Source organism: Setaria italica, chromosome IX (assembly GCF_000263155.2).
Source record: "Setaria italica strain Yugu1 chromosome IX, Setaria_italica_v2.0, whole genome shotgun sequence".
NCBI lineage: Eukaryota > Viridiplantae > Streptophyta > Magnoliopsida > Poales > Poaceae > Setaria > Setaria italica.
In genome coordinates this window covers 4,545,347-4,563,032 of record NC_028458.1, presented here as the reverse complement: position 1 = coordinate 4,563,032, position 17,686 = coordinate 4,545,347, and the positions used below count along the sequence as shown (strand labels likewise).

At 50.8% G+C, this 17,686-nt stretch overlaps 3 protein-coding genes across 3 annotated transcripts; all 3 read left to right on the top strand.

The window, feature by feature from the left end:
- Nucleotides 1–2,879: 2,879 nt before the first annotated feature.
- On the top strand, nucleotides 2,880–5,409 carry LOC101778503 (cold-regulated 413 plasma membrane protein 1). Its single transcript, XM_004981578.4, has 4 exons — nucleotides 2,880–3,202; nucleotides 4,148–4,255; nucleotides 4,606–4,676; nucleotides 4,832–5,409. The coding sequence occupies exons 1-4, from the start codon at nucleotides 2,997–2,999 to the stop codon at nucleotides 5,083–5,085; spliced, it is 639 nt and encodes a 212-aa protein (XP_004981635.1). The 5' UTR covers nucleotides 2,880–2,996; the 3' UTR covers nucleotides 5,086–5,409.
- A 595-nt stretch (nucleotides 5,410–6,004) lies between these two features.
- On the top strand, nucleotides 6,005–7,353 carry LOC101778106 (CASP-like protein 5C1). Its single transcript, XM_004981577.4, has 3 exons — nucleotides 6,005–6,471; nucleotides 6,576–6,708; nucleotides 6,796–7,353. Exons 1-3 carry the CDS (start codon nucleotides 6,323–6,325, stop codon nucleotides 6,988–6,990), a joined length of 477 nt encoding a protein of 158 aa, XP_004981634.1. The 5' UTR covers nucleotides 6,005–6,322; the 3' UTR covers nucleotides 6,991–7,353.
- A 5,269-nt stretch (nucleotides 7,354–12,622) lies between these two features.
- LOC101777691 lies at nucleotides 12,623–13,858 on the top strand. Its single transcript, XM_004981576.2, has one exon. The coding sequence runs from the start codon at nucleotides 12,940–12,942 to the stop codon at nucleotides 13,498–13,500; it is 561 nt and encodes a 186-aa protein (XP_004981633.1). The 5' UTR covers nucleotides 12,623–12,939; the 3' UTR covers nucleotides 13,501–13,858.
- The last annotated feature ends 3,828 nt before the right edge of the window (nucleotides 13,859–17,686 follow it).

Here is a 17,686-nt window from a genome sequence, read left to right as displayed (position 1 = left end):
ACTATAATTTTGATTTTGTTTTACTCGAGTACTAATTAAATTGTGTAGATTTTCGAAGTGACATTTTTTTTACTGGAGGGTTTAGAGTAGTTTTTACCTGAGCCCGTTCCTATATTGCCAGTGTGTATGTTGCTCTGCCGTCCAACATTTTCAGTGACACGGGATGCATAAAGTTTTTTTTAAAAAATATTTGTTTAAAATGCATAATGTTGGTGAATCTTATACCCCATATGCCCACAAATATAATTATTTTTAGGTTTTTCGGAAGTCAAACTTTTTAAACTTTTAACTATCAATAACAAGAAATTTATAAAGATTACGAACATATGATGTTGCTAGATTCAGCGTGAAACCAACTATCATGAATGGGTTCAGAATAAGTTATATGTAACAGATCGCTTGAGGGCTTGAGGGATATGGGTACCCCATGGGTCCCCAACGATCAGGATACTGGCCGGCCCTGACAAGTGGGTTCGTCCGATCAGAACATGTGGTCCAAGAACGTGAAGATATTTGGAGCACAAGTTAAGGAGGTCGGACGATTCAAATCAACTCGGATATTACAGGATACTTGTTGTAATCCGACTCGGATTGACTTCCATGTAACAACCGACTAGATTAGATTCAAACCGACTTGTAACTCTAGGTCGCCAGCCTATATAAGGCGGCTAAGGGCACCTCTCGAGAGCATCCCATCAAAGACTAAATCACGCACCAGCGTAAAGCAATACAATCCAGCAAAATACAGGATGTAGGGTATTACTCTCCGGAGGTCCGAACCGGTTTGAACAGTCGTGTTCTCATAATCGCCTTCGAGTTCTTGGTCTCGCAATCCTCCCTGCCTACAAATCAACCACTTAGGTAATCTCTGGTGAACTGCCGGGCTACTAAATCCGACACAACCACAACTACATACGTTGGCCCCTTCTTAAAGCTTCTAAACGGCTTTGGCTGCTTTTGCCATTTGATTGTCATGCACTGTAGCAACACTGTTCACGCGAGCCATTTTTCTCTCTTTCTTCCTTCCTCTCACAGATCAATGAGGAGCCGGTGGAGCCAGGCTTTTTAACTCCTTCTGCTCCGACTCCTCTGACGCTACAATAGCGTGTTAGGGCTTGTTTGGCACGGCTCCACTCCATAACTCCAGCGACTCCAGCAAAAAATCCAGCCAAACACGTCAACTCCAAAACTCCATGGAGCTGCCAACTCCATGGAGCTGTAGTGCAAATGGGGCTAGAGTTTTGGAGCACCTCTTTTGCTGCTCCAAAATGTCCTGTTTTGAACCTCCTCGTGGAGTTGGTGAGTAATTACCCACCACTGCCATTGATTACACAAAAATAACGTTTCATTCTTTCTGTTTGCCTCGCGCCTAGTCGCCCGCCCGCACCTGTACCTGCGCCTGCGGCTAGGGACCCTAGCCTCGCCGCTGCCGTAGCCCCTGCCGGCGGCCGGAGACCTGCCGTCCACCCCCGCCGCAGGCCGCCCGAGCCCCACCGCCAGGCACCCTAGGCCCGACGCCGGTCCGCCCGCCCGCCTAGCTCCACCCGGTCGCCTAGCTCCGCCTCCCGCCGCGTCTGCACGAGGCCCGCCGCCGGCCGTCACGCCCCGCCGCCGAAGGCTGCCGCCGGCCGCAGCGCCCCACCACCGGAGGAGATCCCCCGCCGCCCGTCCGACCGCCGGCCGCAGCGCCCTGCCGCCAGCCATCGCGCCCCGCCGCCGAAGGCCGCCGGCCGCAGCGCCCCACCGCCGGCCGTCACGCCCCGCCGCCGAAGGCTGCCGCCGGCCGCAGCGCCCCAACACCGGAGGAGATCCCCCGCCGCCCGTCCGACCGCCGGCCGCAGCGCCCTGCCGCCAGCCATCGCGCCCCGCCGCCGAAGGCCGCCGGCCGCAGCGCCCCACCGCCGGAGGAGATCCCCCGCCGCCCGTTCGCTAGGTGCGACCGTGGCAACGATGACCAGTGGGCAACGACAGAGAGATAGAGGGAAAAAGAAAGGAGGAAGAAAGGAAGGGGAGAGGATGACAAGTGGGGCCTGAATGGGGGTAACAATGGCAATCAACACTGAAATCGATTTTTTTGGAGCTGAGAGTACCCATCTAGCCAAACACCCTATTTTATTTCTGGAGTTCTGGAGTGGAGCTGACTCTACCTGGAGTTCTGAGTAGAGCAGCTCCACCCAAAGATGGAGCCATGCCAAACAGAGCCTTAGTAGACAAGTCGGAGCTGGAGCTGGCGGAGCTCCGTCAAACTGCCCCTTAGCCATCCACGCCAACTGGCGAGCGATGGGCTCGCGCGCGGGCGTGGAACTCTGCCGACACGCCACCATCCTCTCCTGCGCTACATCTCTCACTTCAAGCGGCACAATCACTTGAAAGCGGATGAACGTACGCGTCACTGGAATAATTAACGTACGCGTCACTGGAATAACTGGCAATCCAGAAACCAAAGAGAAGATACAAGATTTCGTTCCTAGCTAATTACGCCCCCCTGTCAGTGTCACGCATAGCAGCCTCGTTACGAGTCCATGTAAACCACGGCTTCGAGAGTTATCTTATCCCAAACAAGTTGGCCACGATGGTTATACAAAGAACTACACTACTGTCTACTGGTGCTACTATACTCGTCCTCGGTTCAAAATGAGGTTACATCTAAGTTACGTGGACCACGTGGCTACAAATCAGGCATCCAAAGTCAAAACCAACTCGGATGCGTGTAACAATACGGGAAGCATGCATGCAAATAATGCAACGCCTGCCGGCCACGGGCGCTCCACGTGTCCCGTACACGTCGCCCAGCTGGCCTGGAACCGTCCGGGTCGCGCGGGACCACCACCGGCCAGCTAGCTGTGCCTATCCACACTACCAACCAACCACGATCCCGCTTCCAAATCAAACGCCCGAAGCCCAACCCGACCCGGCGTGCGCGGACCGCGGGCAGAGCGAGCGAGCGACCGATCCAGCGGGCGAGGGAGTCGGCGGTGATCGGCGAGGGCGGCGAGATGGGGAAGGGGTTCGCGTCGTACCTGGCGATGAAGACGGGCCCGGAGGCCGGGGACGCGTCGGCGGCGGTGCAGGCGCTCATCGACGCCGACCTGCGGGAGCTGGGCGTCGCCGCGCGGAAGCTCGCCAACCACGCCTTCGTCCTCGGCGGCGGGCTTGGCTTCGGCACCTCCTTCCTCAAGTGGCTCGCCTTCGTCGCCGCAGTGTGAGTGTCTCCGCACCGGACCGCCGCTCCCTTTCTCTCTGGGTTCCTTCCTTTTTCGCGAATGGGAAAAGGGGGGGGATCCCTGATCCCCTACCTTTTGCGGGTCCACGGTCTGATGCTTTGCGAATCGAGTATCAGGGGATGGGGTTATTGCGTCGGAGCTTGGTTCGTTTCATAAAGCATCGCTCCTTCTCCTTTTGTGGAGGATCGAGAGCAAATTGGTGCCACACTGCCACTTGGGATGGCAATACTGTGTAATCGTACTTGGGGATGGCAGTACTGTGCTGTCAGGTACCCACCCTCTGAATATATGCAGATGGACCTGGCTTGTGAATTACCTTAATTTGAAGTAAAGCTGTTAGGCGATTGTGTGTTACTGTACTTAATTTCGCGAGCTGTATCATGACTCTTCACTGGTCAACGTCCTTCTGAAGTCTGGGATGAAAGTAAGCAGAAAGTTATGAATGAGGGGTGTTCAAACCGCTTTGTGCCAGAACGACCCAAATCGGCTAGGGCAAGATGAATTATTTCAGTTTCACGCAAACTGGTTTGAACGCCCCAGTTATGATCCTATAAATTCCTAGAAGGTGTTAAGTTGGTTTTATAACGTAAAGCCTGATTATCTATCTGCTGTCACTGTTTGTATGTAGACTGTACTGAATCCCGGAACTGCGTGTAGCAATTGTTAGCCTAATTGACAGAGTGAGAAACCATAGAAAAACAACTTTGCCAGCAATTTTCTGCACTCTTTTCTATGGTTTATCACTGAATGCAAACAAACAGAATTGGATTCCTTCTGATCAGCATTACCGGTGCTCTTAATGAGCCATCTGATTACTCTCTTTTTTAAAAAAAACAACTTTGTAGAATACCAAGAGTGGAGGATTTTATATGCTAGTTTCACATGAGACTGTTAGTAATTAAGGTATTTCTCTTCCACTGCAGGTACCTCTTGATATTGGACCGCACAAACTGGAAGACCAACATGATGACAGCACTCTTGGTTCCTTATGTTTTCTTCACCCTGCCTCATGTGCTGTTTTCTCTGATAAGGTGAATAGGCTCATACACCCTGTGACATTGCCTATCCTCTAGATTCTAAATGCTATCGCCATCTGCAATGAGACTGCTTCAGTAATTTGAGAGATGTAGGGAACTTTTAGGATCAAATCACTTCCAATTTCATGGTGTAATGTTTTAGATTTCTTAGGATAACAGTCTGAATGACTATAAACTGAAAAGTTCTGCATGTAGAGAGCCTTTTCATATTGGTTATTTGTTGATTGGAAGTTTGCTGACAGTGACAGCCCTAAGCAGGAGATAATGTTCTCCATTAATCTATGATTATATTATGTGTGGATGTACGAAAGCCAATACTTATCTTTAAACATTTGAATTTTCAGAGGTGAGATCGGAAAATGGATTGCAATTATTGCGGTTATTCTGCGTCTCTTTTTCCCACGCCACTTCCCAGGTACCATTTTGCTAAAAAAAATTTGTTTTTCTTATTATGATGTATTGCACCCTATCAGAATTCCTGGATACTTCCCTTCTCTTTTAGTGTCCCTTTTGTGAAGGTGATTAAATTTTTACATGGATGTCACAACAATGTTTCATCCTGTGCACCAGATTGGTTGGAGCTGCCCGGTGCAATCATCCTGCTCACAGTTGTCGCCCCCAACCTCTTCGCGGACACCTTCAGGAACGACTTGATCGGCATCTTCATATGCCTCGTGATTGGATGCTACCTTCTTTCAGAGCACATCAAGGCGTCAGGAGGATTCAGGAACGCCTTCAGGAAGGGCAATGGCGTGTTGAACAGCATCGGCATCCTCCTGCTCTTCATCTACCCTGTTTGGGCGCTGGTGCTGAACTTCCTGTAGGCACTACTGCTGGTTGCTGTACCCGTGCCACGCAATTCCATTCCCTGCTTATTCCTTGTGCAGATGTTTCCTCTCTGGTGATTCTTGTATCATCTGAAGGGGATACGTTATGTATGTTTGAGTTGCGCTGTTGGTGGACAGTTTCGCTATCTTGTTTGTTGTAGCTTGATGTCAGCATTTGGTTCTTTGGAGTACATAAACGCCAATAAAATCATTAGCTGTGGGCTGTGGCTTGATGTAAATCGAGATGTTGGCCTATTGTTAGTATGTGGTGAATCTCCGCTTCTGATACAAGTATTGAAAGGATGCTTCTCAACTTTATCATCCTATGTTGTTTCTCAACATCATATGCATGTGAGATCTTGCATAAAGTTGGCCCGTTAGCCTTTGGCAGCAGCTGGGTACTTCAACTTCTTCAAGTGACAAATACTGCGAACTTTCTTGGACCGATAGGGTTCCGGCATCCACGTTGCTAGTCGTCTACACCTGGCTTCCCTGCGTCCGTTGCTTCAACCTTTACCTGCCCTTGGCTGGTCGCCGTCGGACCACACAAGGTGGCCGGCACATTCCTCCTCCTCGCCCGGCTGCTATCCCCTTGCTTTCCAGTCCAATTGCAACAGAGGACGAGATGCAAGGTTCGATTCGTCACCAGCCGCGAGATGCGTGCAAGTGCAATTGTACATGGACTTCATCAACTCGCCGGTTTCTCCAGCAGCTTCGGTGCCTGGTAGGACGATCCGGCGTCCACCCGTGGCAATCGCTGGACATGGCCTGACGGCTGACGCCATGCTTCTTCGTTACGTGTCTACCTGGACCTGCCACGTCTTCACAACCCCGTCGCGATCAGCGTGTTGCAACGGGATTTCCTTGCGCCAGTTTAACTTGTCAGCTGAGAAAGCGATGGCTGATGAGTCAAGGGACGAGAGAGGTCAAAGCAGTAACCATGACGATCAGGAAAAGGGTGGAGAAAGAAAAGAAGAGGACGCCGCGGGGAAGGAAGGGAATCAGCTCCCGCTGCAGGTGCGGTGCCGCGGTATCTCTCCCCGTATCCATCCATCGCAAAGCCCCGGCCTTTTCATCGTGTCCCCTGCTTTTTTTGCCCCCCGGATTCCGTCCCATTTCCCCGTTCGCGTGAGGAGAGCGCGCAGCCGAGGCGGCCCCAAGGGAGCAACAACCGATGGCAACGCGAGCGCGTATGGTATGGGATGAGCCGGCGGCGTGAGGGCGGCGTCCGGGGATGGAGAACGGAGATAGGGCTGGGGCCGGCGCGGGCGCCGTCGGCAGCGCTGGAAGCCTCGGCCTCCGCGTCGGGCAGGCCGTCTTCTCGTCGGCGTCCCTTCTGTTCATGTCCGTCGGCGTCGAGTTCTTCAGTTACACCGCCTTCTGGTGCGTGTTGCCGCCCTCCTCCTTTCTGCTTGGTTTCTCTGCTACTTCCGTTTCAGATACAGCGTTCTCGTGGTTTATGCTAAATTCTCTGAAACAACTGACAGCTTCCTGGTCACGATCATGGGCCTGGTCATCCCCTGGAGCTGCACGCTGGCCATGATCGACGTGTACTCCGTCTTCGTGGGGTGCCCTCTCCGCGTGCCCGGCGTCATGGTCATCGTTGTCGTGGGAGATTGGGTACGTACGCACATCTCGTATACTTCCTTCTCCTCGCAAGACACCCTGTGACAGTGAAGAGGCATTTCTTGGCTGGAAATCTTGCAGGTGCTGTCGGTACTCTCGTTCGCGGCCGCCTGCTCGAGCGCCGCGGTGATCGACCTCCTCCTCCAGTTCCACGGGTCCCAGTGCTCGCCGAGGTTCTGCGGGAGGTACCAGTTGTCCGTCATGATGGCGTTCTTGTCCTGGTTCCTGACGGCCGCTTCGGCGATCTTCAACTTCTGGTTCGTCGCCTCCCTGTGAAAACTGCTGATAAAAACGTTGCAACCACTCATCGCTTTTCTTCTGGTACGGTACACGTAATTTGGAGAGCGTATGCTACTTCAGGTACCTTTAACGTTTGACCAATTAGCCAGCTTGGTTTTTGATGCACTGGTGGCAGAATGCGTGCAGTATATAGCAGGTCAGGAGCCTGTTTCTGAATTTGGCCGTTCCAGTTGATTCTATTTCTGTATTTTTTTGGTTTTTAAAAGAATATGGTTCTAACATATGAAAACCTGCATAAGGAACTAAGAGTAGTCTAAAAGTTGAACATCTTGGTACTACAAACGGTATATCGACTTGTTTTTTTGGAGAGAAGAGGGCAGTAGATAAGTGTGGTTGATACGTTCTTGTGGAGAATGCTTTGTTCCTTAACTATTGGGCTGAGAGGAAAGTGGAGGCGGCCTTTGAGCCCACTGTGACCCGCCGCAACTTTACTCCAACTAAGATTCCTCGGAATCAAAGGCCCAACTAATGGGTTCACCTGGATGGGCCCAATTAATCGGTCAGAAATCCGGAGCCTGTTATAACGATTAACGAGACGTTTTGGCCTTAGTTGCCAAAGTTTGGAGGTGCCAAATAACACTGTAGCGTTTCGTTTGTATTTGTGAATTATTGTCCAAACATTGACTAATTAGGCTCAAAAGATTCGTCTCGCAAAGTACAACAAAACAGTGCAATTAGTTTTTAATTTCGTCTACATTTAATACTCCATGCATGTACCGCAAGTTTAATGTGACGGGGAATCTTCTTTTTTTATAGTGCCAAAGTTGGGAGTTGGGGGTGAAGTAAACAAGGGCTTTGTCGCCCACGATAGCCTGTTTAACCAATCACTCACAAACACAAGAATCTTTGATTAATATGTGTTGCTTCCACATTCCTTTCTTGTTCTCTTGACGTATGATGGCTAGGGCTTCGGGCAAAAGCACACGGCGCAGAGCTAAGGGGAGGGGCGGCAAAAGACGGTCGATATCCCTGAGATTACTAACGAGAGTTGAGGCCAACCGTACATGTATTACAAAACTTATCATAGGATGAGCAGCAAACTCTGGCAAGAATCTCATTTTATTGGATAGGGCTAAAACGCAGCCGGGATGCCGGTGGTTTATTCAAGTGCTCCTTGAATCGTGCGAAATGGTCACGTGTTGCACAGCTCACAAATTCTACGTGATATATGTGGACGCTGAGTATTTAAAACTGTGGTCTTCATAAAATAATCGGTAGTTTCTTGAACAGTGTTGGAGGTACTATCTATTATTAGCAACGCCAGAATATACAGGTCATGCTGGGTGTTTACGTTGCGTGGTGAGGGAGGGGGAGGACATGGCCCCCTAGCTCCGCTATCGAGAACACACGAGGACCAATTTTGTCAAGACGATGAAAATAGTCGAATGCAATTTGATCCGTCATGATCTCCGGTTCCGGTACCGGTAGTATTAGGATTTGAGATATCTTTAGTGCTGTAGGAAATACCGGGACGATTATACGTCGGTTTGCCCACTTGTGGTGACAAGCAACAAGCGAAGCGTGATAGTGGCAGCGCGGGACATTGGGTGTGGCAGGAGACTCAAGACTTCGTTGATATATTAGGGAAAGCCACGATCTCAAAACAAAAAAAAAAAGTGCCGCAAGAGATGGGTGAGGTGGCGGACGAGGTGGGAGCTTGTGGCGAAAGACTTAAAAAGACGAAGGTGATGTGGAAAGAAAGTCCCGTCATGAATTTTGTGATGCGAGTCCAATCGCTCACAAGATGCATGCATGGGACGAGCCGGCTGGCGAGATCCCTGGAAAACATTATCAAAACAGTTTATTGTATTTCTTGATATAGCATCATAATATATTGCTTAGACATGAAACACGAATGATTCGCACGACGAAATCCCAACATTGTTAATCCATGTTCATGTCCTTCCATTCTCCCGGAAAATAACAATAAAACCAGGAAAGCCATATCACCATTAATTGCTCCCATGCCGGTGCTGGGACACCTCACGAAGTTCCTGTCGACTCGAGCCCTCGCAAGTTCGCAACAGCAACGCAACGCATGCAAGCATGTCGCGGGTGGCGACGCGACAAGCGCAACACGTGGTGCTCCTTTGATAGCGGTCAGCAGCTTGGCCGCGCTGGATTCCCTCGTCCCCCTCGCGAGTTGGCCAGCTTTCCAGCCTGTGATGGCCCGATGGTGTCGTGTCCGTCGCCCTTGGCCTGATTATTCTCTCTCGAGGGAATGATCTCGGGGGCACCATGAATGGGTGGGTGCATGTCGCGGCACTTGCGCGCGTGCGTCGCACCGTGGCGACGTGGCTTTGCTGCTGGATGCTGGATTGCTGGCGCTGGCTCTCCTGATTGGGAACCCCGTGCATGGGCCCAGACTGTCCCGATGTTGGACGAGTCGATGCATCCAAATCTAGGTGTTCGATCGGTTTTTAAACTTTTACGAGTCGTCCCCTAGTCTCCGTGACATCCGGTCCAAATTTGTGGATGGTGAGTAGTAGCCATCTTACTAGTTTAGCAAGAGTGGAGCTAATTTATAAATATTTGTCAACCATCCATAGCTAACCCTTTTACACAAAGCGAGAACGAAAATGTAAACATAGCACTACGTGTACGCGTGCCCGCTTCTCAGGAGGGTTGGAAGGTGCGGTTTTGGAAGACCTTGCTACTTTGCTTGCAATTGGCAAGTAATCAAGCACATATTACAGGATGATCAAAATATTGAACATTTGGATGGGTGTCGCACGTTGCGATGGTCCAGGCGTGCAATCATACATGGCACACTTCAGCTGCCTAGTGTACGTGTAACACGTGTATGCATTCATGAGCGCAACCACATTTGGATGCGTCGCACAAATACTGGCGGCCTCGGACATCATTGCAACAGAGCAGGCAGGCATCATCAATACGTGCGCCAAAACGTAGTGTCAATGGCAGTGCCGGTAGGCGGTGGTGCATGCATGCATCCCAGTTTGTTGCATCAGTACCCCTTAAAAGCACAATGATCACTTCATTTGATCATCCAAAGCTAATAATTATATACACAAGTAATGCAAACCGATCGGTGATATGAGTACTGTGCTATTCTAGGGAAAAAGCTTGTTTGCTTTTGATGTATTGAATCCATGGCTTTTTGTGATTCTACTCCATGATCGACAAAAACGATTCTTGGTCCGGGAAAAGCACAGCCTAATAATCTTGCAACGTTGGCAAGCGCCAAAACAGCTAGTGAGCATGCCATCCCGCGCCCCTGATTACTCCGACACATTGTCGTTTAGTCTAATTATAATCTGCCTCATCAGCTTCTAGATCTGCGATGCCGTGATCCAATTAAATCCCGTTCTGAACCGAAGCTTCCGCGGACGTTCGCAGGGTTTAACGGGCATATTTTAGTCTGGCGCACACATTCCATTTTGATCTGCAGAGCAGCTGCAGCCTGCAGCAGAGGAGCAGTGGCTGCAAGCCTGCAACCCAACGGCTGCAGCCGAGCGCGCACGGGCGCACAGCTGTGTCCGCGAGTAAAATACCAGCCCCGGCAACGCGTCCGGCCACGTCGAGATCCGCGGCCGGCCGGCTGGCCGTCCATCCATCCCAATCCAGGGTCGCGAGCTAGAGATTCCGCCTGCCGCCCGGTCGACGCGCGGGCGCACGGCAGGGTCGACGCCCTCCGCGGCCGGACACCCGCGAACGTTCGCGGAAGCTAGCCAACGCCAAGGCCCCAAGGGCGCGAGGCCGCGAGGGGCAACGGGCGGGGCGGGAACCGGGACGGGTTGGTCGCCGGGTCCGGTGGTGGCGAAGCAACCTGGGGGAATCATTTGGGGTTGGGGGCGCGCGGCAGGCACGACCAGACCAAGTGGCCCGCCGGGCAGCGGGGGCGGCTCCCCACCGGCCGGGCAGCGGGCGCGCCGGGGCATGTGCGTGCGCGCTCCCCTGCCTGCCTCGCCGTGCCTCCACGCCCCGTGATCCAACGTGCGCGCGGGACGTGCTGCCGTGCCGCGTCATCGACCCGGCGACGCCCGGTGTGGTTGAGGAGGGGGAGCTAGCTGTTGAGCTGCACAGCTCGCCGCGGCGCGCATGCACGGCGCCACGCGGGCACCCGCAGCACCGCGAGCTGCCTGGCAGGCTACTTACGTTATCTCCTCCCGCCGGATCGCTCGCCGGCCTCCTCGCCGTGCGTGACCGCACTTTTGGCCGTGAACCGTTGACGCGAACTTTTGCTCCGATCCAGCTCGATCGTTTCATGTGTATGTAACACGCGATGACGAGATCACGGGAATCCTTGAACAGAAACTCGAAACCGGGCGCCGTGGTGTGTTGAGTGGGCTAGTACGGTCTACGTGCATCTAGGTCACAGTTTTTGAGCGGACGGGCAGAAAAGGCGCCAATGATCGGACGTGACACCACGTGAACTCCGGCCGGCTCCGGTCGCCGGCCGCACCACGCGTCCCGTGCCCCCGTGGGGGTGAAGCTGCAACGGCGCCACCGCGTCGCTCCCCGGATCCGAGGCCGCACGCTACATCTACGTGCGGCTACGCGAGTGACCTATCGCCTGCGTGCGGTAGCCTTTTGGCCTACCTGCAACGGAAAGGCCACGGTGACGCAGAGGAAGACGGCAGGCGTCTGCAACACACTCTCTTTGACGTGAATACCGTCGTTGCATGAGATTAGAAGAATCGAGAGGATATAAAGATTTTTTTCAAGAAGTTCATGAGACAGATAATTTTGAGCCCATCATGATCTGTTTTTTTTACAATTTTTTCTCTAGAACGTAAAGCTCATGCATGTTTATATTGTCACGCACACACCACATTCACACCACCACACATGCGGATACACATCTCCTACACCATGCTAGAGACTAATTGGAGCTACCACAAAACTATAATCCTAATTCGCAGTTAAAATCAAGATATCTAATTGGCAGTGATCAATGTCTTTTATTCCCGTCTGGTATACTTTACTTCGCTTGTGAGTATTTCAAAGGCGAATCCGGATATTTTAGAATTCAAAACCTCCATTTGGGTGTGGAGAAATGAACTTTCAACAATAATGCAAAAGGTACAGTGGCGGTCAGATCAACATGTAGTTCCTAATAGTTTGAAAATGAATTAAAGCAGGTCGGAACTTTCGAACTTGAGCACCTACAACTTAATTTCAAGTCAAATGTGAAAAATTTTCATTGAGATTAAACTCAGCGTTGCAGAATTCAACTTATAATTATCAATGGATAAAGTTCCTAATCCGAAATTTCTTTCCATTTTCAAATAAAGATGCTTTCGTTTTCAAACTAAAACGTCGCCCAGGATCACTGATGATGCCGACAAGCTATTTTCCATGCGCTTCCAACCTGAAAGCTTGCTCTAGCATGATCTACCCATGTCGGAACATCGAAGTGGCCGCTGAAAAGCTTGACAAAGTGTGCCTGTTTTATGCTTAGCAAATAAAGTTTTGAAATGATACGATGCTCTGTGTCGTGCTTGATTCTTCACACAGAGAAACTAAGGATTTTTTTTTTGAAAGTAACAGAGAAACTAAGGATTAGATTTCAGACAATGAAGCATTATCATAGCCGGCCAGTAATGATATTTGGCCCGTGCTCACTCTTTGACCCTCTCTCTTTGCCAAGAAAACCACGCCCAGTCCACGCTAATCACTGGCCTCGCAGCAAACCTCCAGCCTGTGCTGCCCCCGCTGGTGGCTACACGACACTTCACCCTCGGCTGCCCCGCCTCGTCTCCGTCATCCTCCCGCTATATATAGCTGCCCTCCTCGAGTCTTCCTCCCCCATCGCCATCTCCAGCGGAGAACCAACCAGAGCATCCTCAACGACAGCGCAGCACACGAGCCGGAGCGGAGCGGATCGATCGAAGCAGCACAGCAGCATACTGCGCAAGATCACATCGCGAGCAGAAGAAGTTAGGAATCCTACCGCACACAATGGGCATCTGCGTGTCGTGCGACGCGGCGGACGAGGGCGCGGCGACGGCGAGGGTAGTGCTCCCCAGCGGCGAGCTCCGGGAGTACGCGCCGCCGGCCACGGCGGCAATGGCTCTGGAGGAGGTCGGCGGGCAGGGGTCGTGGTTCCTCTGCGACGCCGACGGGATGGTGTTCGAGGGCCCCGTCGCCGTCGCGGCGGTGGCACCCGGCGAGGAGCTCCAGCCGGGGCAGATCTACTTCGTGCTCCCCGCCGAGATGCAGCGCCGCCGCCTCACCCGCGATGAGGTGGCCAAGCTCGCGGTCAAGGCCAGCTCGGCGCTCGTCAAGGCCGCCGCCGAGGCTGCAGCCGCCCAGCCGTCCTCCCCCTGCCGCCGCCGCCGGCGCGGCGCGGTGGCGCCGCTCGTGTTCCCGGTCCCCGAGGAGGAGTACGCGGCGGCGGACCCGGTCTCGCCCGTCTCGCCGCGGGTGGCCGCCGCGCAGAAGCGGAGGGTGGCGTGCCGCGGCGGGAGGGCTGCGACGAGGTTCTCCCCCGACCTGACCGCCATCCCGGAGAGCGAGTAGCAGAGAGCCTCTCCACGCCGCCGATCCCGCTGCATCGTCTCTGGTGACGGGTCGCTCGCCGGTGGTTGACCGGACGGTGTGGCCGCGCCGGAGATCGATCTCGAGGAAGCGGGAGGTGCTCTACACGGATCGGAGAAGCGGGCGTAGCGGTTTTTGGCGCCGTTAGTTTGGGCGGCAAAAAAGATGAGAGTTGCCTAGGTAGATGCAAGTGTAAATACGCGGAATACCTGTGGAAAACGTGCAGTGTGCAGTGCTCAGTCACAGTTTGGAACTCAGCTGTTTTTAGTGCTTGTGTTCAGGCTCTGTCTCGTGCATCTTTCTTCGAATAAAATCTCTCGTTGTGACTTATCGAAATCAAGATCTCCTGCTGTCTGTCCTCTTGAAAAACAAGATCTAGATCTTTGTAATGGTATTGTCATAACTTATGAAATGGCATAATGATATTAGCAGATGAGGCTGTTGCCAGTATTTTCTTCAGGTGCTATCTAAAAACTAAGTCGATCGTTGTACCAAACATCAAAACTAGTGTATTTATTTGTAGGGGAAGAATACTTAAACTAGCACACCGACCGAGATGCAAATCGAATATTACTAGAAAACTTGCGCGCCGTTGGCGCGCTGAGTGTGGCCCGTCACCGAGATTACAAGGATAATAACGCTTTTGAGTGCACAAAGTACTTTTCTTCTGCAAAATATGATAGTACATATCATGTCTGATTTGGGAGTTGATGTTTTGGAGCAGAAAATGGTGAACCGGTTCTGTTGTTTGGTTCGTGCGCATCAACTGGCTGAGAAAACAACCTCTAGGAATTTTATTTGATCATGGCTTTGGCTGACTTCAAAAAATTTCACTACAATAATCAGTGCAAGCGATGCTACTCATGATCATATCAATTTTTTAAATTTGTTCACTATACTTCTTTGTTTTTTTTTTGTTTCTTGAACATAAGATTTTCATTCTACAAAAAATAACAAGGATGTTGGAGGCTGCGGTGATCGAATATAGTACAGGCATCTTTAGGAAACGAAAACAAGCAGAGAATATTGGTACCGAATTTGATGTTTAGAAATACAGTTGCTATTATAAATGGAAATTATAATAATTCTCAATCGCTACATGAAAAGCTTCAGTGCAACCCGTACCCCAGCATAAACTGAGGCAGGTCGTTCTGATGCTCTCGGCTAAGTCTAGTTGCCCTGCATAGCTGGATATATATTGTTCTTCTTCTTCTCCATATGCTGCTACACGGATTGGTGAGTGATAAAGCATATGCATCAGAGTTATATCGAGGTAAGCATGCCAAAGAGGAAGAAAAGGTAGCAATGTAACTTATTTGAACAAAATTCAATTCTACAGCATTCATTGTGCATTAAGGAAGTAGGGAAGTACTACTGCTCTTTTAATAAAGAAAATGAGATGCTTAGGAGGGGAGGGTATATATTACATGTCAACAAGCCTAAGGACTCCATCTCTTACACCAACCACAATAAGAGATCCAATTAGGTGTCGTCTGCTTAGGAAGGAAGCAGAGTTACTGCAACAAACACCCCTGCTCCAGAAATAGCAGCTTCAGAGCAGTTTCAGCATACTATATCATTTTATCCAGTTCTATCTGAAACAGTGAATCATCTCCATATAAATGGCAGTATCCATGGAGCATGCTGAATGGATATACAGATAGTAAAAGGATACTTAGTGTAAACACAACATGATTGTGTTTAGTCTAAACAAACAATATGATAAAAAAACAGAGTTACTGCTGCAAAAAGGAGTTGAATCATCAGAGATGAAGGTGTACACAGTACACAACATATGTTTTGAAAGGAGTGCAGGTGAAGTGCTTAATTGAGTGTGCAAATAAATTAGGTGCGGCCAATTTGTTCAATATCAACTACCAAGAGTTTTAGAGTTCAGACCAACTCCTCAAATCTTTCTAATAGGGGGCTTCTGGTTATTGTTTAACGAAGTTGCAACAACAATATATGAGTTTTTTGTATTGTTCTGCTGGTTCCCTTCCATATATTCGTTGGAATGCTGTAATTTTGGATTCCTGTGTTAGGGATAAGCCTAGGATCTCTAGATGCACATTTAGTTGGGATTTGGGGTTGACATTGAGTTCATGGGTTCCAGTGTTAACTGAGAGAGAGAGATGGGGTACCTTCACCCCTAGGGGTGGAAGTGGCAGAGCCACTGGCCATCTCAGGTTCTGTTGGTGAAGATCTGCGCTAGGCAGCGACGCGCAGTGCCGTGGTTCGGTCGGTGGAGCTTTGCGCTAGGCAGCGACGCACAGTGCCGTGGTTCGGTTGGTGGAGCTCTGCGCGTCCCTCGTGTCGTCGGCGTGGCGGTGGTGGAGCTTCCCGTCACTGCTGCGCCCCCGTGATCGGTCGGTCTAGGGTTTTGTCGGTGGGGTGGTTGGCGGCACGATGAACCTCGTACCGTGTGCCCCGGCCCCCACCTCTGTTTATATAGCGCAGGTGACAGGAGCCCACCACCCAATACTAGGGTGGGCGTCCCCGATCAGGGCACGAGTCAAGGGCTCAATGAGCCGTTGGGCCCATTAGAGAGGAGATCAATGTAACATCCTGAAGCTTCTGCAGCATGCAGAGCGACTGAGAAATGACATGTTATAATGCTGCCTGCAGCAGATTGAAAGAAAGCTAGTATAAGATTCAACTACGTACGGCCCTTCGTGCCTACCAGATGTTTGATGAATCGCGGACGCAGGAAACTGAGAAGAACAGGAGTACAGGCGTACAACACAAATACAAATGGAAAAGAACCAACAAACTCCGCTTTGAAGGCTTGAACCCGGCAAGAGGCGGAGAGAGTGGTTAGAGTGGAGCGAATAGCGCCGCGCTGTCGTGATATGCGGAGATACGAGGGAAAGCGGTCGCATCTCGCACTCCCCGTCCATGGCGCCGTGATGGTCGGAGCTCGCGAGGAAGGGGAGCTGCTGCGGGAAGAAAGAAGCTGATGGAGAGGGGCGACGGCGGCGGCGCGTGTGCAGGAGACTGGAGACGAAGACGGTAGCGGAGGCGGCGGAACCCGTGCGCTGCTTGGCCTCCTCGGCGCTTGCAAGTTGCAAGGCAGAGCCGCGGAGAGGACGGGGTTGTTGGCCGAGCAGTTCGAGACGCACGGCATTGCCGCGCAGAAATAGCCTTCCATCTATTTTGGAATATATATTTTTATAGTTTAATAAAATGTATAATATTTATGCAATATCATACAACGGATTTGAAAAGTATCTAGTATTGAAATGTTGTGTTTTGTTTGTTTCTTTTTTAAATAGGTTGTGAATCCTTTTGTTGTATTACTTAATGGTGTTGCCTTAGATATAAGCAAAAGCGCTTCGAATTTAAAAATTTTGTAATCACTATAGTAGCAAACAGGATCTAACATGACTAAGATATTGGGAAAGTATTATCCATGATTTCACCTAGATTTATATCCAACAATAACTATTTATTAATGCAGAAGTAATATGACAAAGAAACAAATTCATATCAAAGCGTAACCATTATTTGTGGACATGAAACATTTATAAGAGCACAAAAATACTAGTATTAAGTTGCTTTAAATGGATATTACCAAGATTTAATATTTTTATTGGATACCTCATGTCCTAACGAAGCCAACAAAAGTTAATCCACATTTTTCTACATTTTTATTTGTATTTTACAAACTGGCAGGACGGCGTTCTAATTTCATGAAAGGTAGAGATTTTCTTCGAAAGGTTGCTTGAGAGAGGCCGGTGGACGACGGGTCGTATTTCGATGAAGTCCGGGGGGTTTTAGAAAACATTCATGAGAGAGGTCTTGGGACGGCAGGTTCGATTTCGATGAAGTCTAGGGGTTTTTGGCAAGATCGCCGGACCTCCGTTAGACGATCTGGGCCCGTCCATGCGCGATTCGACAGCCGGTGTATCTTTTGGGGTGCGTTTGGTTCCGAGGACGGGACGGGACGGGACGATCTCATTTTTGCTAGTGTTTGGTTGGGAAACATACGGATGGGGTCGTCCCTAGTAGGGAATATACCGCAAATATCGGGACGCTCCCGTCCGCCAAAAACGAGCGGACGGGGTCTTCCCACTTCAACGCCGTCGTCCCCCGTCTGACACGTGAGAGGGAGCAACAGCGAGCGGGCGAGCTAGACCTCCGCCGCGACCCTCCATGGCCGGCGGGGGTG